A 26004-nucleotide genomic window follows, 5' to 3' on the forward strand; every position below is an offset into this window, starting at 1 on the left:
CCTCAACCTCCCAAGTTTCTGGGATTACAGGCATGTGCCACCATGCCTGGCTTAAATCTGTCTTTTCAAAATAGTATGTAACTGGACATGTGCACATCTGTAATCCCAGCAACTAGGGAGGTTGAGGCAGAAGGATGGCAAGTTTGAGGGCAGCCTCAGCAACTTAGTGGGACCCTGTCTTAAAAAAAATTGGGGAGGAGGTGAATGGGGATGTTGTTCAGTGGTTAAGTACCTCTGGGTTTTAAAAAAAAAAAAAAAAAAAAGAATAAAAAAAAAATTACTTGCCCTGGTGAGAAGAAACGGGGCTGATGTGGGGGTGGGAGGGAGAAGTTAGAAACAAAGAACGGGTGCTTGTAGACTTGAACCAGACTGTGAACCAGTAAAAGGGATTGTTGTATTAAAAGTAGAATGAAATGGATAGATTTGAGAAATATTTAAAAGGTAAAAAGTTTTTGATTGTGTATGAAAAAGTAAGAAAAAAGGTCATGGACAGTGGTTGATGTGCTGTTCACTGAGAAAATACTATAAGATCATGTTCTGAGGGACTGCAGTCATGCATTTGGAATTGGACATGTTCGGCATAAAGTGTGTTTGAGGCATCTCAGTGGTTTTATAAGTGAGTCTGGAAATTGGAAGTGAGGCCTGAATTAAAGAAGAATTTTCAGTCAAGGACTTGTGGAAGTTAATTGTGGTCATGAAATTCGATTGAGGACTAGGGCAGTGATTCTTTTTTGGGGTGGGAATTGAATCCAGGGTCTTGTGCATGCTGGATAAGTGCTCTCCTATTGAACTGCATCTCTAGTAGGACTATAATTCTTAAACTTGTTTGTCTCAGGACTTCTTTAGGCTCTCAAAAATTACTGTGGACCCTGAAGAACTTTTGTTTATGTTGACTGTGTCTACTACTATCTCAGGTTCAAATTTAATCTGGGAAAATTTAACAGATTATTAATTTATGTAAAAATATAAACCCCATACATGTTAACAAACATAATTTTGTGAAAGTAACTACTTCCAAAAAAAATCTGAATATTTGGGAGAAGAGTGGCATGCATTAATTTGTGCAAAACTCTTTAGCATCTGCCTTAAAGATAACTGGATTCTCATTATTTGCTTCTGCATTTAGTACATTGCATTACATTGTTTTGAAATGCATGAAAAAATCTTTCTCTACAGATGTATTTGGAATTATAAAAAAAATTTTTACATAATTATTGGTATTCTCTGATACCATACCAAAATGCAACAGGTGGTAGTTGCTTAAGTTTTAATTATAATGTGGATTCTGATATATCAATGAACTTTTTTGTGCTCTCTTACATTGAAATCTGTTGATCTGTTTTATACTTAGAGTGGATGTGTTATCCATATTTAATTTTTTTTTAGGGGTGCTTAATCACTGAGCCACATCCCAGCCTTTTTTATTTTGAAAGAGGGTCTTGATAAATTGCTGGCTCACTAAGTTGCAAACTTGTGATCCTCCTGCCTCTCTCTCCCAAGTCACTAGAATTACAGGCGTGTACCACCACGCCTGGCCTCGTTTTTAATTTTGTAAAATTGATTGGTCATGTGGAAAATATTGGTCCCACCAAATTATACAGATATTCCAAGTGTTGGCATATGTTATTCTTTGGTATCAAAAACTCATATTTGTAACCATGATTGTTGGTTGATCTTGCCTGGTAAACTCTTGGGATACTTTATGCTCTTGGTGGCAAATATATTTCCCCGTTAGATTTTTTGTTTGAAACCTTGAATGTTGTCACTGGCAACAAATGCTATCAGATGTTTTACTTGAAATGAAAGGCATACTTCATTAATTTTTGAGAAAATGTTTGTCAGATACCTAAGTCTGAATAATCATAGTTGTTTCAAGTAAAAATAACGTAAGAAAAAAGCTGCTACTTTAGCTCTTTTCCTTCACACAGACATTGTTCCTTGGTTTGCAGAAGTGCTTTGTGTTTACTTTTAATTTTCTTAAGTAGAATGCCAAAAAGGTATATGTTTAAGAGTTGAGATTTTATAAAAATTAATAATTTTGTTGATTCGAGGTTTTTCTCTGAAACTAGATTTTTTTTTCCATGCCAGTTCTTGGCACTGAAGAGTACAGTTACTAGTAATTAGTTATAATGCTACTGCACCACAGTTTTAGCTACCTTGCCTTTGCACAATCAGGGCACATGTCAATGCAGGAAAGAAAGTGATTGGAGAAGAGAAAAGGGAGTTGTGTTGAATACTAGTAAGAGGTCAAATAGGGTGAAGACTGAAAGGTGTTCTTTGGATTTTAGGGACATTCTCGAGGTTACTGATTTTGATGAGAGCCGAGTGGGCTGGCAGTGAGAGGTAGATTTCAGTGGGTTGAGGAGTGAGTGGGACATGAAGAAATGGAGATAGGATGGTAGAAAACTTTTTGAGATATATTAGAAAAGAAGCGTGGGACTTTTTCTTTTTAAAGGTCAGAGAACTAGAATGAACAACCCAGAGTATAAAGATACTGAAAAACTGGGAAAGATTTGCATTTGTCTAGAGGAGTACTTCTTAAACTTTAATGTGTCTAATGAGGGGCTTCTGTTAAAATCCACATTCTGATTCAGTTGGTCTGGTTTGGAGACTGATAATTCTGCATTCCTAATATGCCCCCAGATAATGGAGAAGTTGGTCTGAAAATCTTCCATCGAGCAGCAAAACTCTGATCCACTGGTATGGGAAAAAGATGTTTTTGTAGAAAGAGGCATATCCCCTTCGTTGAAACAAAGGGAAGGTGAAGAGGTTAGGTGTGACAGTAAAAAGTTGAAGAGGTTTGTTTCATAATTTTTATTTTCTCCCTTAACTAGGAGATTAAAAAGAATAGTATTATGTAGGATTGGTGTGGGGAAATGAATATGCTCATGTAGTGCTAGAGGCTTCATATCAGATACCCTTTCTCTAAACTAACTAACCAGAGTTAGTCATAAAACATTGATTTGATTATATTACTCCCCTCTACAAGTCCTTTTGGGTTCCTTACTTAATGGGTCAAATTTAAATGCCTTCAGAGACCCGCCCCACTTCAATCACATACATATATCTGACTGCCACTTGACTATACTTAATGTGTTCTTCACTGAACTCTGACCTCATCTTTTTTTCTTTATTCCTAAGCATGGCGCCTGGCATACAAATAGCTAATACCCAGATGATTGAGTGAGTTGAAGAGATTTTTTTATTTTTTGGTACCTGGGATTGAACCTGGGGGTGTTTGAACATTGAGCCATATCCGCAGCCCCTTTTTTGTTTTTATTTTTTGTTTTGAGAGAGGGGCTCACTAAATTTCTGAGACTTAATTTGAACTCGGGATCCTCTTACCTTAATCTCCCCAGTTCCTGGGGTAACAGGCGAGTGCCACTATGCCCAGCAAGAAATTCTTTATGATGGACCTGTTTTCTACTTATGTCTGAAGTACCTGTGCGAAACATTTTTGGAATCATGAAACTGGGGAGTATATAGGAAGAAGAGTGTTGGATTCTTCTCCTATAGTAGAAACAGTCATAATATGTACTTTCCCTATTCCCACTACCCTTCTTTATTTTATTTTTTTGCATCAGAGATTGAACCCAGGGGTGCTTAACTACTGAGCCACATCCTCAGCCCTTTTTATATTTTTTTATTTTGAGACAGAGACCTGCTAAGTTACTGAAGCTGGCTTCGAATTTGTGATCCTCCTACCTCAGCCTTCCTAGCTACTGGGATTATAGGCATGGGCCACCATGTCCAGCTCCCTACCCTTCTTGCATTAATATACCTGCCTTTCGATTCTCATTCCTATTTTCTTCTACTGAATTACAGAGTAATAGGAAAATGAAATTACATTTGTTGATTAGCCCTGCCAGCTGATTGTCCCCTAGATAGGGAGTGTTCATTAATAAATCAAATACACATAATTCTGAAAAGTTAAATTAATTTCTGTAAAGAACAACTGTGTATTTGCTTCTTTTCAATGGACAGCAGAGGGAAGTGCTTACAATGAGCAATGTTCTCTATCAAATTTCTTAACCTGGGACTCTGGGAAGTTTGTAGATGATGAACTTCAGGGAGTTTTTGTTAAGATTGCCAAAGTGTCCCCTAAAAAGTGTAAAAACTAAGACTCTGTTCTAGTCTCAACAGGAAAAGTTTATGGAGATAGATTCTTTTTTTTTCCCCCAAAGATACATTCTTTTTTAAAATTTAAAATTTTTTTTAGTTGTTGATGGACCTTTATTCATTTCTTTATATGTGGTACTGAGAATCGAACCCAGTGCCTCACATATGTGAGGCAAGCACTCTACCACTGAGCCACAACCCCAGCTCCTGCATTTTTCTGGAGATAAGTTCTTAACTCCTGCATTTTTCTGTATAAATACAACATCATGTCTTAGAGCAATTTGTGTATATACTTTGCATAGTTGTTGTCTGCGTCATTAGACTTTTCAGTCTTTAAAAAGTCCAGCACTGGGTGGTCATGGTTGTACAATGCCTATAATTCCAGTGACTCTGGAGGCTGAGGCAGGAGAACCACAAGTTTGAGGCTAGTTTTATCATTTTAAGGAGATCCTGTCTCAAAAAAAAAAAAAAAAAAAGTCAGGGAGACTGGGAATGTAACTCAGTGATTAAAGCACCCCTGGCTTCAATCCCCAGTTTATGCATGCCTGCCCCCCCCCAAAAAAAAACTCCTACCCTGTATCTTACTTATCTTTATGTCCTGTCCCCAATACCTAGAGTACTTAACAGGAAAAAACATTCAGTAGATAGGTGTTGAATGAATTGTTAGGTTTGGTGTGTGTTTTAATTGGAAAAAAGCGAGTTTTATATATTGGAATTGAACTTGATATATATGTTATCCTTTTTTGTTTGAGAGGAAAATAATCATTTTTAAATGCTAAAGCAGGATTTGTTTTAGTTTAGCAATACAGAGAAAGTCGGGACTGAGCAGAGACAAAAAAATGGAATAAAAATTGAGATTATCAAAATAATTACTATCCTCAAGCAACCAGATTTTTTTTCCAATAAAATGTATTTTAGTTTTTTAATAGTGTCCCATTTACATATTGTATTCAATAAACTATCTCTAGTAAAGATCATGCCCTTTATTTAAAACAAAACAAACAAAAACAAACGAAGTTAAGCTGGGTTCAGTGGTGCACACCTATAAACCCAGCAACTAGTAGGGGGTTCCAAGGGAGAGGAGGATTGTAGGTTTGAGGCCAGCCTGGGCAACTTAGGTAGATCTTGTCTCAAAATAAAGTAAAAAAGGGCTGGGGGCATAGTTCAGTGGTAGAGGGCCCTTGGTACAATCCCCAGTACTGCAAAGACAGAAAACCAAAAACCAAATTTCTTCAACTTATTTTCAGTCTTGTGAAATCTTGGCCTAAGTCCAGGTGATATCTGGAAAAAAAAAAAAATGGTAGTTGAAGTACAGAAGATATTCTTGGGCCCAGGGAAATTGGTTCTCTTTGGAACCTCACGAAACTTTTAATTCTTTGTTGTTGTTTTTATTAGAGATACTTAGCTCCACTTTCATCAGAGAGATTCTGATATCATTTTGGAAGTGACAAAGTGCTGTAGATATAATTTTGGAAAACAGTGCCTATTGGAGTCCTCTGAAGTTTTTGTTTTTTGGTACTGGGAAACGAACAGGGGTACTTGGCCACTGAGCCACATCCCCAGCCCTTTTTAAATATTTTATTTAGAAACGGTCTTGCTGAGTTGCTTAGTGCCTCGCTTAATTGCCGAGGCTGGCTTTGAACTTAGGATCCTCCAGCCTCAGCCTTCTGAGCTGCTGGGATTACAGGCACATGCCATGGCACCTGGTTGAAGATTCTTAAATCTCTGTCTGGGGTGTGGTTCAGTGATAGAGCTCTTGCCTATCCTGTGTGAGGTGCTGGGTTCGATCCTCAGCACCACATAAAAAATAAGTAAAAGATATTGTGTCTATCTACAGCTAAAAAAATACTAAAAAAAAAAAAAACAGATACTTAATCTCTTTCCTGGACTTTGTTGTGGTGTTGGGATTGAACTGGGACACTCTACCACTCAACTACATTTTCAACCTCTTTTTTTTAAATATATTGAGACAGGGTCTCACTAAATTGCTAAGGCTGGCTTTGAACTTGAGTTCCCCTGCCTTAGTCTCCAGAGTCACTGGGATTACAGGCATGTGTCACTGCCTGTAATCTCATTTTTGCGGTTGATTTTTCTGCCAGAAATTCTCTAAAGACTGAGTAATCTTAAAGTTTCCTAATTAGGCTAATTTTGGATTTGTAAATCAGTATCATTAATACTGAGTTTATTATATACAAATAATTTCCACGTAGAATATAAGAGATAAATAGCAAGCTTAAAATTCTGAATAACTGCAATCATATATAAGATTTTGTCATAAATGTATAACTTTAACATTATTATTATTATTATTATTATTATTATTAATTTTTTTTTTTTGCAGTGCTAGGGATTGAACCCAGGGCCTTGCGCTTGTGAGGCAAGCACTCTACCAACTGAGCTATATCCCCAGCCCTAAAGCTTTCTTTTTTACCCTTTGGTTATTTAGAAGTATGTTACTTAAATCACAAGATAATTTGGGAACTTTCCAGATTTTTTTTTTAATTTTTAATTTTTTTTTGTGGCGTTGGGGTTGAACTTCGTGTTGTATATACTAGGCAATGCTCTACCAATGAGCTACATCCCCAGACCCAGATATTTTTCTTTTACTGATAACTAGCTTAATTCTATTATCATTAGAGAACATACTTGATATAATTTCACTTATTTAAAGATTATTTTATGACCCATGCTATATGGACTGGTTTTGGTAAAGCAAAATGGTACACATACACAAGAAAATTGTGTATTCTGTTTCTGGGTGGAATTTCCTGTGTCAAATGGATCAAATTGATAGTGTTGTTCAGGTCTAAATCCTTATTGATCTTGTATTCATTCTTTGGGTAACTGAGAAAAGTGTGTTGAAGTCTAGCATTATTTTGGATTTGTCTGTTGCTCTTTTCTGTTTTCTCAGGTTTTACTTTGTGTATTTTGAAACCCCATTAGGTATATTTTGGATTGCTATGTCTTTTTAGTGGATTGACCATTTTTATCATTATGTAATGTTTCTCTCTTTATATTTTGTTTTTTGATGCTAGGCTTTGAACCCAGGACTCTCACACATGTTAATACATCTGGTAATTTTCCTTATTCTAAGTTCTACTTTGTCTAATGTAAATACACATACTTCATCTTTCTTCTGTGATATGTAGGCAGTTGAACCCAAGGGCACTCTACCGTTGAGCCACATCCCCAGTCCTTTTTATTTCTTACTTTGAAACTGTGTCTTGCTAAATTGTCCAGAACGGCCTCAAACTTGTGATCCTCCTGCCTCAGCCTTCTGAGTTGCTGAGATTACAGGTGTGTGCCACTATGTCTGGCTTTATTTTTTCATTTTGATTTTATTTGTGAGATTTAAAGCCTGGGGCATTTTACTATTGAGCCATGCCCCAGCCCTTTTATATTTTATTTTGAGACAGGGGCTTTCTTAAGTTGTCCTCAAATTTGTGATCTTCCTGCTTCAATCCTTCCAAGTTGCTGGAATTATAAACATGTGCCATCACACCTAATTCCAGTTTTCTTTTGATGGTGTTTACATGGTACATCTTTTTCCAGTCTGTATCATTTTATATATTAGTTTCTTGAAGGCAGCATATTGTTGGGTTGGGTTTTTTCTCTTTAAAAATGTTTTACAGTACTAGGTTTTTTAACCCAGGGTACTATACCACTCACAGAGCTATATCCCAGCGCTTTTTATTAATTTTTTTAAAGAGAAACTTTTTTTGATGACTTTTATTTTATTCATTTATTTATATGCAGTACTGAGAATTGAACCCAGTGCCTCACACATGCCAGGCAAGTGCTCTACCACTGAGCCCCAGCCCCAGCCTGTGCTATATTATTTTTCATGCTGTATATTCTTTGTGCTAGATACAGAATTCTGGGGTTGCAGTTGACTTCAGCATTTTAAAGATACTGTTCTACTACCTTCTGGCCTTTATGTTTTCTAATGAATTTATTTTCCTTATGTGTGTTGTTCTTCCTCACTCTGCTTTCAAAACTTTTTTCTATACTTTTGGTTTTTACAGTTTATGTTTGGTCTGTGAATGATTGTTTTTAAATTTATCTTGTGATAAGTGATGAACTTTTTGAATCAGTGTATATATGTCTTTCACCAAATTTGGGAAGTTTCTTTTTCAGTGTATTTCGTGTACCATTGTTTTTCTCCTTTCTTTCTGAGACTTCAGTGGCATAAATGTTAGACTTTGGATATTTTCCTTCAGTTCCCTGAGACTATTCCTTCCTGTCCCTCACCTTCCATCTTTTTCCCTATGTTCTTAAGTTTGGCTAATTTATACTGATCTGTTTTCAAGTTTCTTATCTATCATCTTAATTCTGATTTTGAGACCAGCTGTTAGTTTTTTTTTTTTTTTCTCATGAACTGTATATTTCATTTGTTTTTGTGGAGTTGAGGATCTAATGTAGGGTCTAACACATCCTATGTGAGTACTCTACTACTGAATTACTTCCCCATCCATCCTCTGTATTTTTTCTTTAATTTTTGTCTGATTATTTTTCATACTTTATTTTTCATGAAAATGTTATCTCATGATAACATTTATCTCATGTAGGACAGTTATTTTTTATTTAAAGTCTTATGTGATAATTCTTGTATCTGAATTGTCTTTGGCTTGTATCTGTTGACTATCTTTTCTTTGATGTGGTCAGATTTTTTTGATCCTTTATGTTTCAGGTCATTTTGAATTTAATTCTAGACATTTGGAATATTATATTATGAAACTTGGTTTTATAGAAATCCTCTGGAGAATGTTTATTGTTTTAATATGTGATCAACCTAGTCATATTTAGACTGCTAGTTCTTAATCTTTGTGGGTAATAGTTTCAATGTAATTTCAGTTTTTAAAGCCTTTGCTGTACTGTTTGGGTCTACTCTGTTTGTAACTCATGATTTAGTCTAGGTCTTGTGTGGTGGATTATATTGTAGTTTGGTTCTCAAAGTCTTTGTGAAGTGTGGCTGCTTGTTTGTTTTTTAGACCCATCCTTCATAAATGCATCATGGAGATGAACTTGGGGTTTGTATCAGGAATCCCTTTCTAGTTCTTTTCTCTCCAAGTTTGCTCCCACATCTTTCAGCTCCCAATGTCATCATAAGGGGGGTCTGAGGAGGTCTCTTCAGAGGCAGAGGAAACCTCTGCTTGAACCTTCCATACTCTTGACATGTTGGAGAAAAGAATCTAAGATGCATCATGTTTTAGCAAAGATGCAGAGTTTTATTAGAAAGTGAAAGGTAAAGTCACACTGTCAGATCAGAATACAGATTATCTCAAGAGTGAGAAGTGCTTTTGGGGTCTCTGGCTGTTCTTTTAAAAGGAAACTTTTGAGGGGTGGCATGAGAAGGTGTGTGGAAATAACGTTGATGTCAGCCTGGTGAACTCAGTTCTTTGATCATGGATCACAAGATGTTTATGGTGTTTGGTCTTTTTCCAGAATCTTTAGGTTGACATTATCTCTTCTATATAGATAATGTTTGGAATGTGCTTATATTATAGGTTTCTTAAAATACATTTCCTTGCCTTATCTAATCTGAAAATACATTGTGTAGGCCAACAGTTCACAACGCTTTAATCAAAATGAGGCAATTTTCATAGATGAGTAAATTTGCAATAACTCTTAAGGTTTGTAGATTTCTGCTAGGAGTGGTGGCACATGCCTGTAATCCCAGTGACTCAGGAAGCTGAGGCAGGAGGATCACAAGTTTAAAGCCAGAATAAGCAACTTAGTGAGACCCTGTCTCAAAATAAAAAATAAAAGAGGCTGGGATGTGGCTCAAACTTGTGATCCTCCTGCCTCAGTCCTCTGAGTATTAAAACTTTCACAATCTCTTAACATATGTTCCATTTACTACCTGCGTATGGGTATTTACTACATATGTGAAGAACAACCACAGTGCTTAAGATTCAGATATGCTAGGTAGTCTTGTACTCTTACCTGAGAATTAGGGAATGAACTGGAATCTGTTCTCAAAGAATTTAATTGCTGATTTTAAAACATTACAAGTGACTGTTTTGTGTATGTAGGTTGCCAGTGTTGCTGGTTAATAAAAATCACCTGTTTAATCATTGATTGCTTAGTCATTGAATGAAAGAAGTCTTCTAAAATCTTCTGTGATAATATTCTTGCTGCCAAATCCCTTAAGTTAAAGATTAAGAAGATATTAGACTGCCATTCATACAGGTTTTTTTTTTTTTTTTAAGCTGCTAAAGGTGTGGGAGGCATTCACTTGCATACACTAAAAATTGGAGGAAAAACAATAGTGAATTTTTTGAGAGTGCTATATTACCTTTTGTGTTATCTGTAGTTACAGTTTAGAGTAGAGAGAAGTTAGATAATGTATTTGATGTCACATAATTGAGTTTTCTACTAAAAAAATGTGGGCTTTCATAGTTTGTTTTGATAAAATATAGGGAGTCTCCTTGATACCTCACAGATTTTTTTTTCCTTTGATAAACTATGTTATACAGGGGTTTGTAATAGGCATTAATCTGTTCAAAGGAGGGAAAGGGAGCTGAAGTTAGTTTAATGTGAGGTCATATGTGGAGCTAAATTTCTAAGTATATGATTCGATTTAATCTACATAACTAGATAAATTAGGTGTTGGTTAGATATAATCTTTGCCATACAAATGAGGAAGCAGGCTCAGAAAGATCATGCAGCTGTTCTCTGATTTACTTTGGTCTTTTAGGCCCCAAATCAGTGCTTGTCCCTATAAAACATGAACTGAACAATGTCACTGGCCTTCAATGACTCTTATATCAAGTAAGGAAATAAAGTAATACATGAAACAGTGTGTACCTTGCTTTTTTGCTTTAGAAACTGGGGAGTTAAGGGAAAGTTTTATGGAGTAGTTGATGCTACTTCATGTTTTAGTGAATAAGGAATTGTTTTAAACATGGTTTTAAGTTAATACTACTACTTTAAACTGCTTGATGTTTTCAGCAGTGATGAAATATGCATGGAAGTATTGTAATGGAAGTGAAAACCATGAAACATATTACCTAGTAAATATTCAGATACAGTATTGAACACAGTGTGTTATAGTTTATTGTCTGTAATTTTGTTAATATTTTGTTTAGTAATCCTACATGTGATATGATTCTTTTACTGTAGATGTCCTCCTCGAACTTTCTTACCAGCCCTCTGCAAAATTTTTCTTGATGAAAGTGCTCCAGACAATGTGTTAGAAGTGACAGCCCGTGCCATAACATACTACCTGGATGTATCTGCAGAATGCACCCGAAGGATTGTTGGGGTAGATGGAGCTATAAAAGCACTTTGTAATCGTTTGGTTGTAGTTGAACTTAACAACAGGACTAGCAGAGATTTAGCTGAACAATGTGTGAAGGTAAGTATTATTTATTAGCCTATTTGAACATCACTTAGAGAGTTAAAAATATGTTTTCCTAAGAAGATAAAACTATCATCTAGCTTACTTTACTCAGAGTGATTGAGAGCAGTGGAAATGACAACCCTTGTGACAGCTGGGAAAAGAAATCTTATCTGTGAATGAAAACTTTTGTTTTTGTTTTTGTTTTTGTTTTTGTGGTCCTGGGGATTGAACCCAGGGCCTTGTGCTTAACAGGCAAGCACTCTACCATCCGGGTCTTGCTAAGTTGCTTAGGGCTTCACTAAATTTCTGAGGCTGGCCTTGAACTTGTCCTCCTGTCTCAGCCACTTGAGTTACTAGGATTGTAATCATATGCCACCACACCTGGCTACCCAGATGTTCTTATGTCCTGCTTCAGCTTTCTTCAGTTCTGGTAATTACAGACACAGACACATTGAGATAAGTTATCTGTGTTTTTTTTTTTGTTGTTGTTGTTTATCTGTTTGATTTTTTGGTACTGGGGGATTGAACCTGCAGTTTTTAACCACTGAGCTACATCCCCAGCCCTTTTTTTTTTTTTTTAATGTTTTATTTAGAAACAGGGTCTCACTGAGTTGCTTAGGAACTCACTAAGTTGTTCAGGCTGGCCTTAAACTTGTGATCCTCCTGCCTCAGCCTCCCAAGCCGCTGGGATTACAGGTATGCACCATTGTACCCATCTAAGTTATCATGTTCTTACCCAAAGCTTTTTTCTGTGAAGATAGTAATAGATTGCCACAATAACTAAAAATAACTAAAAACTGCCACCAGTTCCATACATCATTCTAAGGATTTTTATTATAATGAGTATATTAACTCATTTAGTTTTCATGAAACTATATGAGACAAGTACCATTAATACTATATATATATCCTTTAATCCCAGCAACTCAGAAAGCTGAGGCAGGAAGATCAAAAGTTCAAAGCCAGCTCAGCAATTTAGCAAGGCCCTAAGCAACTTATACCCTGTCTTAAAATTAAAATAAAAGGTTTTAGTACCCCTGGGTTCTATTCCCAGTACCAAAAATTAAAAAAATTAAAAAAAACTTGATAAATCTTAAATATTGATTTCTTTTAAAATAATAAGCTTAGATATTAACATATTTAACATTTTTTCCTTTTATTTTTAAAAAATTTATTCTACTTGGTTATATATAACAGTAGAATACATTTTCACATATTGTGCACAAATGGAGCATAACTTCTCATTACTTTGGCTGTTCATGGTGAAGAGTCACAGCAATAGTGTAATCATACATGTATATAGGGTAATAATGTCTGTCTCATTCCACTGTCCTTCCCATTCCCACTGTCCCACCTATTTGTTCTTTTTAGTTATACGTAACAGTAGAATGTATTTTGACATATTATACATACAAGGAATATAACTTCTCATTCTTGTGGTTGAACATGGGAATTACACTGGTCATGTATTCATATATGAATATGAACATAGGAAAGTCATGTCCAATTCATCTACTCTTTCCTATTTCATCCCTCTTCCCTTCATTTCCCCTTTGTCTATTCCAATGAACTTCTATTCTTCCCTCCCTCCCACATGAAATATTTTTAATGAAAATTAACTATTTCTCAAAGAAAATGAAAATGAGTAAGAGACTGGGCAATTTTGGAAATCTCTTTTAAAAACTCTAGCTAAATGGAAATCAGCTACATCCTTGTATTTGCTTCTGTAGTCAGTCTGGTGCAATATCATACCTTATGTAGCTTCTGGAGTACTCCACCATATACTCCTGAGAGAATGAGAGCGAAAGAGACAAACCGCTGTAGAATTACTATGAACATGTTTAACTTGAAGACTCCTTGAAAGAATCCTAGGGACCTGGAGCCCCTAGACTATATTTCAGAAATTTCTGTTTGTGTGCCTATAGATTTGTGTCTGTTTTGTCTACAGTCTAAGAGGAAGAGGGTTCTATTCCTTCTCAAGGCTTTCCTTCCTTAATTCTCTTGATCACCTCACTTCATGCTTCTTTCAGGTCTGAAATTTTACTTCATTGCTTATTCACTGACCTATATTTTCAAACTCTTTTTTTTAGCTATTTCTTAATTCTCAGCAGATAGATATGATGAAATCTTGAACCATCTCTCTCCTTTTTTGGGAGGGGTTGTTTGTTTTTGTTTTGCTAGCTTTATATTTATTAAAATAGTAATCATACATAGTATATATATGTGTGTGTATGTGTGTATTACATGTTTGTATATTATATATATTTATATAATTTTTAGAGGCAGTTCTAGTGATCAAATCCAAGACCTTTCTCATGCAAGCAGGTTCTCGACTGCTGAGCTACAACTCCAAAGCCCCATTTCTATAAGTTTTAAATCTACAGTTAAAAGAATGGTATGATTAACATCTTATTTGCCAATTGTTAACTTTTTTCCTCTTTTTTCTCTTTTCACCCCTTCTCTGCCTTCCTCCTTTATTTTTCACTGATTCTTTGAAAATAAATTGCAGATAATAACCATATTCTATCTCTGAAAATCAACAGTGGTTCAGTAATAAGTAATGTCTAATTTATTAGGTCCAGTGGTTCCTTACCATGTCTTTTATGGTTTTTAAGAAAGCCAGAATCCAAAGTTTACACATTTGCACTCTTTTTTTTGCGGTACTGGGGATTGAACCCAGGGCCTTGTGCTTGTGAGGCAAACACTCTACCAACTGAGCTATATCCCCAGCCTGCACTCTTTTTATTCTCATTTAATGAAGAACAAACACCCCTCCTCTTTTCTCCTTGACACTTTTTTTTTTTAAAACAGAGTCCAGGCCATTTGTCTTATATGATGTTCCACATTCTAGTTTTGTTCGATTGCTTGTTCATGGTTAATTTGAATTTTAAAATGTTATTTGCACCCTGCTGTGTTGGCGTTTTGCATAGTTTTTATTGCATCCCATTGGAAGGCATATAATGTCAGGCTGTTCCATTATTGGTCATCTACTACTTTAAAAAAAATGCAGGAGCCCCTTCTTTGGCTGTGGATTCCACTTTAGTTGTCCTCTTCCTATTCATAATCATGCTTTTAGGAAGAGTAGCAAGAGGTTTACACTTAGTCACTATTCAGCCCACAAAAATTAAGTTTGTTTGTTTAACTCCCCTGAATCTATGGGAGAAAGGTTATCAGTAGCATCTCTGTTACCAAACTGTGGACTTTTTGCAGCCCTTAACTTACTAGATCTTGGTAGTGTTTGATATTAGTTATTATTTCATTCTTTTTGAAACTTTATCCTTTAGATTTTGTCACACCTGCTTTTTTTTCCTTTTTTCTTTTTGGCAGATTCTTATTTAATTCATTCTTAAATGATAGTATTTTTTTTTTTTTTAACTTTTTTGCATCCACTCTTTTTTGTTTATTTTTACAGACTGCATTTTGATTCATTGAACACAAATGTGGTACGACTTTTCATTTCTTTGGTTGTACACAATGTGGATTCACACCATTCATGTAATCATACATGCACATAGGGTAATACTGTCTCATTCTGTTATCTTTGTATTCCCTCCTGCCCCATTTTCCTCTACACCATCCAAAGTTCCTGCATTCTTCTCTCCTTTCCACGCTGCCACCCCACCTCATTATATATTGTCATGCACTTATCAGAGAAAACATTCGGCCTTTGGTTTTTTGGCTTGGCCTGTTTCACTTAGCATGATATTTTCCATCTTCATCCATTTACCAGCAAATGCCATAGTTTTATTCTTTTTTATGGCTGAGTAATATTCTATTGTGTATATATACCACAGTTTCTTTATCCATTCAATTGATAGTATTTTTTTTTATTAAAATTTTTTTTGATTTTACAGACTGCATTTTGATTCGTTGTACACAATGGGGTACAACTTTTCATTTCTATGGTTGTACACAATGTAGATTCACACCATTTATGTAATCATACATACATATAGGTTAATACTGTCTGTTTCATTCTACTATCTTTGTTTTCCAGCCCCTTCCACCCCATTTTTTTTTACACCATCCAAAGTTTCTTCATTCTTCTCTCCCCTCCCCGCTGCCACCCCACCTCTATATATTGTCATGCACTTATCAGAGAAAACATTCGGCCTTTGGTTTTTTGGCTTGGCCTATTTCACTTAGCATGATATTTTCCACCTTCATTCATTTACTAGTAAATACCATAATTTTATTCTTCTTTATGGCTGAGTAATAGTCCATTGTGTTTATATGCCACAGTTTCTTTATCCATTCATCTTTTGAAGGGCATTTAGGTTGGTTCCACAATCTAGCTATTGTGAATTGAGCTGCTATGATCATGATGTGGCTGCATCACTGTAGTATGCAGATTTTAAGTCATTTGGGTATAAACCGAGGGATGGGATAGCTGGGTCAAATGGTGGGTCCATTCCAAGCTTTCTGAGGAATCTCCATACTGCTTTCCAGAGTGGCTGCACTAATTTGCAACTCTACCAGCAATGTATGAATGTGCCTTTTTCCCCACATCCATGCCAACACTTATTATTGCTTGTGTTCTTGATAATAGCCATTCTAAGTGGAGTTAGATGAAATCTTAGGGTGGTTTTAATTTGCATTTCTCTAACTACAGGAATGATGAGCACTTTTTCATATATTTGTTGATCACCTGTATATCTTCTTCCATGAAGTGTCTACCCATTTTCTTAGCCCATTTGTTGATTGGGTTCTTTGTATTTTGGGTGTAAAGTTTTTTAAGTTCTTTATAAACTTTGGAGATGAGTGCTCTGTCTGAAGTGTGTGTGGAAAAGATTTTCTCCCACTCTGTAGGCTCTCTTTTCACATTATTGATTGTTTCCTCTGCTGAGAAAAAAAAAAACTTTTTACTTTGAATCTATCCCAGTTTTTGATTCTTGCTTTTGTTTCTTGTGCTATGGGGGTCTTGTTAAGGAAGTTTGGTCCTAAGCCAACATGATGGAGATTCAGGTCTACTTTTTCTTCTATTTGGTGAAGGGTCTCAAGTCTAATTTCTAGATCCTTGATCCATTTTGAGTTGAGTTTTGTACAGGGTGACAGATAGGGGTTTAATTTCATTTTACTGCATATGGATTTCTAGTTTTGCCAGCACCATTTGTTGAAGAGGCTATCTTTTCTCCATTGTAAGTTTTTGGCACCTTTGTCTGGTATGAGATAACTGTACTTATGTCTCTGTGTCTTCTATGCTGTACCATTGGTCTACCTGTCTACTTTGGTGCCAATACAATGCTGTTTTTGTTACTATTGCTCTATAGTAGAGTTTAAGGTCTGGTATTGTGATACCTCCTGCATCACTCTTCCTGCCCAGGATTGCTTTTGCTATTCTGGATCTTTTGTTCTTGCAGATGAATTTCATGATTGCTTTTTCTGTTTCTATGAGAAATGTCATAGGGATTTTAATTGGAATTGCATTAAATTTGTATAGTGCCTTTGGAAGTATGGCCATTTTGATAATATTAATTCTACCTGTCCAAGAACATGGGAGATCTTTCCATCTTCTAAGGTCTTCTTCAATTTCTTCAATGTTTTGTAGTTTTCATTGTAAAGATCTTTCACCTCTTTGGTTAGATTGATTACCAAGTTTTTTTTTTTTTTTTTTTTTTTTTTTTGAGACTATTGTGAGCGGAGTTGTTTTCCTCATTTCCCTTTCAGATGTTTCATTGCTTATGTATAAAAATGCTTTAGGTTTATGAATATTTATTTTATATCCTATTTTCCTACATTCACTTATGAGGTCTAGAAGTTTTTCTGGAGGAGTTTTTTGGATCCTCTAAATAGAGAATCTTGTCATCAGCAAATAGTGACAGCTTGAGTTCCTCTTTTCCTGTTCATATCCCTTTAATTTCTTTAGTCTAATTGCTCTGGCTAGTATTTCAAGTACGATGTTGAATAGAAGTGGTAAAAGAGGGCATCCCTGTCTTGTTCCAGTTTTTAAAGGGAATGCTTTCAGTTTTTCTCCATTAAGAATGATGTTGGCCATAGGCTTAGCATAAATAGCCTTAACAATGTTCAGGTATGTTCCTACTATCCCTATTTTTTCTAGTGTTTTGAGCATGAAGGGGTTTTGTATTTCGTTGAATGCTTTTTCTGTGTCAATTGAAATAACCATTGATTCTTATCCTTAAGTCTATTGATATGATGGATTACATTTATTGATTTATGGATGTTAAACCAACCTTGCATTCCTGGGATGAACCCCTCTTGATTGTGGTGCACTATCTTCTTAATATGTTTTTGGATATGGTTTACCAGGATTTTGTTAAGGATTTTTGCATCTATATTCATCAAGGATATTGGTCTAAAATTTTTTTCCCTTGATGTGTCTTTGTCTGGTTTGGGTGTGAGGGTGATATTAACTTTATACAATGAGTTTGGTAGGGTTCCCTCCTTTTCTATTTCCTGAAATACTTTGAGAAGTATTGGAATGAGTTCTTCTTTGAAGGTCTTATAGAACTCAGCTGAGAATCCATCTGGTCCTGGGCTTTTCTTGGTTGGTAGGCTTTTGATGGCTTCTTCTATTTCATTGCTTGATATTGATCTGTTTAAATTGTGTATGTCCTCCTGGTTCAGTTTGGGAGGATCATATGTCTCTAGAAATTTGTCTATGTCTTTGGTATTTTCTATTTTGTTGGAATATAGATTATCAAAGTAGCTTCTCATTATGTTATATAGTTCAGTGGTGTCTGTTGTGATATTTCCTAGTGTTTTCTAGATTCTTGTTTTTACTTCTTAAAACTACATATATTTTGCCTAGACAATCTCATCAATCATTTCAGTACCATTTATACCTATATTCTTGCATCTTTATCTCTATCCTTGACCACTATTGAATTCTGGGTTCCTTATTCAAGGCCTTACTGGACATCTCTGATTGGATGTCTCACCTCATTATCTTCCATGGCAGGTAAACTCCTGTTTGTTAATTGGCATTAAATTCTACCCAGCCAATCAAGACAGAAACTTGTTCTTTTTACTTCTTTTCTTCCACACCACACATATAGTTGATGTTCAGGTCCTTTTTTAGTTTATTTTCTACTGTTTGTTCCTACTGTTATTACTTTAGCTTGCCCCTCATCATCTCTTAAATATTAATACTTGAATCTTCACATTTACCTATAACTTCCTCATATCCCATTCTCTACAGTTATTAGCTGAAAATTTGATTATATTATATTCTAACTTTAAGTTTTCTTGCCTATTGGATAAAGTCTTAAATTTCTCTTATGCTTTTAAGATTGATGGACCCTGTTAGTTATACCTGAACACCTTAAACAGCATAATTTAGAAGTAAAAGTAAAATTTTATTTTATTTTTGGTATTAGAGACTGAACCAGAGTTTTTTACCACTGAGCCATATTTATTTTTTCTATTGATATAGGGTCTCACTAAGTTGCTTTAGGGCCTTACCAAATTGCTGAGACTGGTCTTGAATTTGTGATCCTCCTGAGTCATTGGAATTACAGGTTTGCATCACTGTGCCATGCTGAAAGTGGAGTTTTGATGTTTTGATATTTGTAAATTAAGTGTGAGGATGGTGAGAAATAGTAATTGCTAGCATTTATCCAACTTTTTTTTTTGTACCAGGAATTCAACCTATGGGTGTTTAACCACTCAGCCATACCCCCCGCCCTATTTATTTATTTATTTTTTATTTAAAAATTTTTCTTGGGGCTGGGGAGATAGCTCAGTCGGTAGAGTGCTTGCCTTGTAAGCACAAGGCCCTGGGTTCGATCCCCAGCACCCCCCAAAAAATTTTTTTTTCTTATTGTAAACAAATGGGGTACATCATATTTCTTTCTACATGAAGTAGAGGCATACCATTTGTGTAATCATACATTTACATAGGGTAATGGTGTTTGATTCATTCTGTTATTTTTTTCCTCCCCCACCCACCCCTCCCACCACTCTTTTCCCTCCTTCTTCCATTCTCGCCTCCCTCCCACCCCCCATTATGTGTCATCATCTGCTTATCAGCGAGATCATTCGTCCTTTGTTTTTTTGAGATTGCCTTATCTCACTTACAATGATATTCTCCAGTTTCATCCATTTGCCTGCAAATGCCATAATTTTATTCTTCTTTATGGCTGAGTAACAGTCCATTGTATATATACCACAGTTTCTTTATCCATTCATCAATTGAAGGGCATCTCGGTTGGTTCCACCAACTGACTATTGTGAATTGAGCAGCTATGAACATTGATGTGGCTGTAATGTCCTTTTGGGTATAGGCCTAGGAGTGGGATAGCTGGGTCAAATGGTGGTTCCATTCCAAGTTTTCTAAGGAATCTCCACACTGCTTTCCAGAGTGGCTGCACTAATTTGCAACCCTACCAGCAATGTATGAGTGTACCTTTCCCCCATATCCTCGTCAACACCTATTGTTGCTCGTATTCTTGATAATCGCCATTCTAATTGGGGTGAGATGGAATCTTAGTGTAGTTTTGATTTGCATTTCTCTTATTACTAGAGATTTTGAACATTTTTTCATATATCTGTTGATTGCTTGTAGATCTTCTGTGAAGTGTCTGTTTATTTCCTTAGCCCATTTGTTGATTGGGTTATTTGTATTCTTGGTGTAGAGTTTTTTGAATTCTTTATATATTCTGGAAATTAGTGCTATATCTGATGTATGAGTATCAAAGATTTTCTCCCACTTTGTAGGCTCTCTCTTCACATTGCTGATAGTTTTTTTTGCTGAGAGAAAGCTTTTTTTTTTTTTTTGGTGCGGTACTGGGTATCGAACTCAGGGCCTTGTGCTTGCAAGGCAAGCACTCTACCAGCTGAGCTATCTCCCCAGCCCCCGAGAAAGCTTTTTAGTTTGAACAGGTTCTTGATAAGTTGCTTAGGGCCTTGCTAAGTTGCTGAGGCTGTCTTTGAACTCATAATTCTCATGCCTCAGCCTCCCAAGCCTCTGGGATTACAGACATGTGCCACTGTGTCCGGCTATCCAGTGTTTTCTTTTTAATGTATAAGAGCTTATACCCTTTTACTGAATTACATATAATTCGTTAGTTTGTTATATATAAGTTTCATCATTGAAACCTCATATACAACTAACTTGAGTATGGCTTGAGTATTTTAAATACGGCTACTCCAAATTGCCATGTGTTGTAAATATAAAATATACATGTGATTTTTGAAGATAGCACATCAAAATGTAAAATATATCAGTAATTTTTAAAATTGATTATACATTGCAGTGATGATGCCTTATATATATTAGGTTAAGTTAAAAGTATTATTAAAATTAATTTTGTCTATTTACCTTTTTTAATGTGAGTACTAATGGATGGAGAGTACATTTATATTTTCTTTCATTGTATCAAGTTAAAATTAGACTTGTATTTTATTTATTTATTTTTTTGGTGTGGTATAGGGGCTCTAACTCAGGGGTCACCCACCACTGAACTATACCCCCAACCCTTTTTTTATTATACTTTTAAATTTTTATTTATTTATTTTTTTGAGACAGGATCTTGCCAAGTTTCTGAGGCTGGCCTTGAACTTGTGATTCTTCTGCCTCAGCCTTTGGAGTTGCTGGGATTATAGGCTTGTTCTACTGCACACACTTTCTGTTAATTTCTTTCACTGTTTTTAGGTTCTGGAACTGATATGCACTCGTGAGTCAGGAGCTGTCTTTGAGGCTGGAGGTTTGAATTGTGTGCTTACTTTCATTCGTGACAGTGGACACTTGGTTCATAAAGACACTTTGCACTCTGCGATGGCTGTGGTATCAAGACTCTGTGGCAAAATGGAACCTCAAGATTCTTCATTAGAAATTTGTGTAGAATCTCTGTCTAGTTTATTAAAACATGAAGATCATCAGGTAAATAAATTGCTATTGTATACTTTCAGTTTTCAAAAAGTGATTTTTGTAATATTCTCTATTTATAACTGATATAATTTGAACTTTTTTACTTGAGATAATCCCATTTTTTTCTCATTTTATATCTGATAATTTTTTGGCAGTAAAATGTTTTTTAATTATAAAAGTGATTGTGTTATGTTATAGATAGAAATATGTAAACATTTTTATAGTTGTACTTATACTCTATTATTTTGTTGATTAGTACAGTTTTGTTGACTGAAAATAAGGTAGATTTCAGTAAAATAAAATAACTATGATCTTATTTGTAAACCTTTATTGAATTAGCATAGTTTAGAAAATAAGACTTGACTTTTCATGCCATTTTACTACTTAGAAATTATTTCAGTTGATAAGTCATATATTATCTTGGCAAAGTTGTACATGGTAATAATATTTTTGATCTTTTACTATCTGCTACATTCTTATGTTCTCTCATTTAAGTTGACACAATGAGATATAAGTACCATTATCATAGCACTTTTACAGTTTGAGGGAACTGAGTCCTTAGGCAGTTAGATAACTTCCTCAGGTCACACAGCAGAATATGGAGCCATGATCCAAATCTAGACAGATTATACACTTTATCACTTTGCTAAATCTCCCTTTCTTATAATAAGTGTCAGAATTAAAATGATCAGTAGTAGCACCCCTTTTAAAAGCATTTCTTTTTATTTTTTATTTTTTTGTAGTTGTAGATGGACGGAATGCCTTTATTTTATTTGTTTATTTTTATGTGGTGCTAAGGATCAAACCTAGTGCTTCACAATATGCTAGGCAAGCACTCTGCTACTGAGGTACAGCCCCAGCCCACTACTGGCCCTTTTTAGGTGAATTTTATCCAAGTGCCTGTTCTTTACATTACTAGGTTTCAGATGGAGCCCTACGTTGTTTTGCATCACTAGCTGACCGATTTACCCGTCGGGGTGTTGACCCAGCTCCTTTAGCCAAGCATGGATTAACAGAGGAACTGTTATCGAGAATGGCTGCTGCTGGTGGTACTGTATCAGGACCATCATCAGCATGCAAACCAGGTCGAAGTACCACTGGTGCCCCTTCTGCAACTGCAGATTCCAAATTGAGTAACCAGGTGTCAACAATTGTAAGTCTGCTCTCAACACTTTGCAGAGGCTCTCCAGTAGTAACACACGTAAGAGTGTTTTTTAATTTTTGCTCTTTAGTCTTTTAGAAAAAGTATTTTTGTGTAATGCAAATGTGTTAAACTCTTTTCTATCATTTTCTTTCTAGGATCTCCTGAGGTCCGAGCTTCCAGATTCAATTGAAAGTGCATTACAGGGTGATGAAAGATGTGTGCTTGATACCATGCGCTTGGTTGACCTTCTCTTGGTGCTGTTATTTGAAGGAAGAAAGGCTTTGCCTAAATCTAGTGCTGGGTCTACAGGCAGAATTCCAGGACTCCGGAGATTGGATAGTTCTGGGGAGCGCTCACATCGGCAGCTTATAGACTGTATTCGAAGTAAAGATACGGATGCACTTATAGATGCAATTGACACAGGAGGTCAGAAAATATAATTTTTTAAATATAAAAACTGTGAGATAAAGAATTATAGTCAATTTTTAGTTTCTTATTTTTGGACAATTTTCTTAGCAGTTGTGCATGCTGTGACCAATCCCTTGAATATTCTCCCTTCTATATACAGTGGCATAATTATCAGCCTTTGATGCATGGTAGGACCTGGATGGATGCTTGTTGAATGAGTGAAATGTCTATAGAATTTGAAATTAACCTTTTTTTTATCACCTGAAGGAGATTTTGCCAGTTATAATGTGAATTGCAGGTTGAATTTAGGGCTATTTTATCAAGATTGCTGGAAATTAACATGAATAAATTATAGGAATATATAATAAGTTTTTTTAGCCTTTGCATGAGGTGATGAACAAGTATAAATTTACAAAAGTTGCTTCTGGGACATCAAACTTATTTTTTTGGATTATGAGTGTGGATTGGCTTCTTTTATATGGCTGTGTTATGCAAGTAGTATGCTGTTGAACTGTATTATACTTTAATTTTTCCTTCATGTTTATTTTTAAGATGTAAAGCCTTATGAATTCCAGTGGTTTAAAAATTTTAGAATGCTTTTTCTTAGCTGATCTTAGGTATGCTGATTATATACTACTTTACAGTTGATTTCGATGTTTAAAATTTTCTTTCCTCTGTACTTGGTGGATTATTAATAATAGTCTTTAAATGATTCAAATTTTAGAAAAGTTCAGAATTTTTTGGCTTTGAAAATAATTTTTTTTCCTTCAAACTTTTAGCCTTTGAAGTAAATTTTATGGACGACGTGGGTCAGACTCTATTAAATTGGGCCTCTGCTTTTGGAACTCAGGAAATGGTAAGCTAATAAATAAGAGCTATTATCTTTCTATTTATTTATTGATATTGGAAATTGAACCCAGGGGCACTGTACCACAGAGTTACATCCCCAGTTCTTTTTATTTTTTATTTTGAGATAGGGTCTTGCTAAGTTGCTGAGGCTGGCCTTGAACTTGAACCTGCCGTCCTCCATCCTTAGCCTCCCTAGTTGCTGGAACTATAGGCATGTGCCACCATGCCCTACAGAGCTAGGATTTTAAATTAAGGATAGAGGAATTAATATAGCAACTTTATGGTTCTTTATCATTTTACAGGTAGAATTTCTTTGTGAGAGAGGTGCTGATGTTAATAGGGGTCAAAGGTCATCATCCTTACATTATGCTGCATGTTTTGGAAGACCTCAAGTAGCAAAGGTAAAAGCCAGGTTTTTAAACTATTAATCTGTAACAATTGCAGGGTTCAGAAATTAGAGTGATATGAAAACTTTCATTCTGCTAAATTATGCTTCCATGCTATTCCATTCCCCCTTTTCCACTATAAATTTTTGTTTTTGTTTTTGGTTTGCATTGCTGGGGATTGAACTCAGCACTTTACCACTGAGCTACATCTCCAACCCCCCTTTTTTTCCTCATTTGAGAAAAGTTCCCACTCAGTTGCTGATGCTCTCCTTGAACTTGCACTATTTCTGCCTCAGCCTCCCAAGTCATTGGGATTTATAGGTGTGCATCACTGTTCCTAGCAGTGAATGTTTTTTATTAATATTTTTTTCAGTGCTTCTTAATACAGATTCAAGTAAAAATACAAATATATAATATGCTTATTTCCTTTTTATGGAAAATAAAACATATATACCAGTCTGTTCTTTCTTTCATTTAGTAATATATATTGGAAACCACTCCCCGTTAGGATATAGAGAACTTTCTATATCTGCATACTTAGCCCTTGTGGATATACAAGTTAATTCAACCAGTCACCTAATGGTGAACATGTGTTTGTTTCTGATTTCTTAGTCTTGTCAACAAATAAGTGTAAATATATTTGTTGTTTCTGTCAGTAAAACAGATACTGTGTTTTTAGAAGAATCAGCATTTTTGACTTCTACTTCAGGGGTTTCTTTTTATAGTTAGAGAAATTGAGATTCCAAGAGGTCAGATGGAAAAAAATGAAATTAAATGTATGATCTAGGCCTCCAGAATCTGTCTGTTGTGAATTAATTTGGCATAATGCAAGGCTACTCCACTTTGAATTCAGGCACACCTGGATTCAGGTTCACCTCACACATAAAAAAAGCTGTGTGCCCTTGGGCAAGTTTCTTAAGTTTTGACTTGAAGTTTTTTGTTTTGTTTTGTTTTTTCTGTGAAATGGGTCTATACTCCTAGCAAGATTATTGTGAGAATTAGAAAAAAATACATTTAAAGCGTTTATTGTGATAGCACATCTTAGGTGCTCAGATGATAGCTGCCATTATTGTCACCTTTAAAGTGCAGTAAATTCTTTAAATTTACTTTTTTGTGGTACTGGAGATTGAATGCAGGAGGGTTCTATCACTGAGCTACACCCCAGGCCTATTTCAGGATTTCAGATATTTTAATTTTTTAAAGATGATTCATTATTATAGTACAACATAGCTTATGTATCTAAAAGTGCATTGTGATTTTTTTTAAGGTGCTGGGGATCCAACCCAGGATGTCATGCATGCTAGGCACTGTGCTATTCCCCAGCCCCATTGTAGATATTTTAAGGTCAGCCAGTTAATGAAAAAGTTTTTAGTGAGCCATTGTGATTTAGTAAGTCCTTCATCATGGGGTTATGATGACAGGTTTAGGGTGATATGGTGGGAATAGAGGTGAAGGACAGTTCTTGATGATTATTTGGCAAATTGGAACGTAACTTAATTTGAGGGATAATAAATAACCAAATAAAATTAATCTAAAGTTTTTTCAAGATATGAATAACTCGTTTTAGGATGATGAATAGATTTGGATTAGTACCTGCATGATTTTAGTAATTCTGCAAAATCTTTAGAGTGCAAAGTTGATGTCAAAGAAATCAGGTATTGTTGTATTCAAATTAAATGCTTTTCTTCTCAAGACTCTGTTACGGCATGGTGCAAATCCAGATCTGAGAGATGAAGATGGGAAAACTCCTTTAGATAAAGCTCGAGAAAGGGGCCATAGTGAAGTAGTAGCTATTCTTCAGTCTCCAGGTGAGTAGTAAATTCTTTGCTTTTAGGCCATCTGGTATTACTTTTCAGCTTCACTTCCCATGGAAGTAGCTTTTTGTAGACACCTTATCATTATATAAATCAACACTTACTATGTA

General features: G+C 35.4%; 1 protein-coding gene across 1 annotated transcript in view; it reads left to right on the plus strand.

Moving 5' to 3' along the window:
- Window positions 1-26004, plus strand: part of HECTD1 (HECT domain E3 ubiquitin protein ligase 1) — a 90158-nt gene that overhangs the window by 6904 nt on the left and 57250 nt on the right. The window contains 7 exon segments of the mRNA XM_079127242.1: window positions 11245-11479; window positions 21078-21305; window positions 22213-22494; window positions 22593-22863; window positions 23625-23701; window positions 23997-24095; window positions 25774-25888. Of these exon segments, the coding sequence (XP_078983368.1) occupies window positions 11245-11479; window positions 21078-21305; window positions 22213-22494; window positions 22593-22863; window positions 23625-23701; window positions 23997-24095; window positions 25774-25888 (1307 nt within the window).

Source organism: Sciurus vulgaris, assembly GCF_902686455.1.
Source record: "Sciurus vulgaris genome assembly, chromosome: 2".
Lineage (NCBI taxonomy): Eukaryota > Metazoa > Chordata > Mammalia > Rodentia > Sciuridae > Sciurus > Sciurus vulgaris.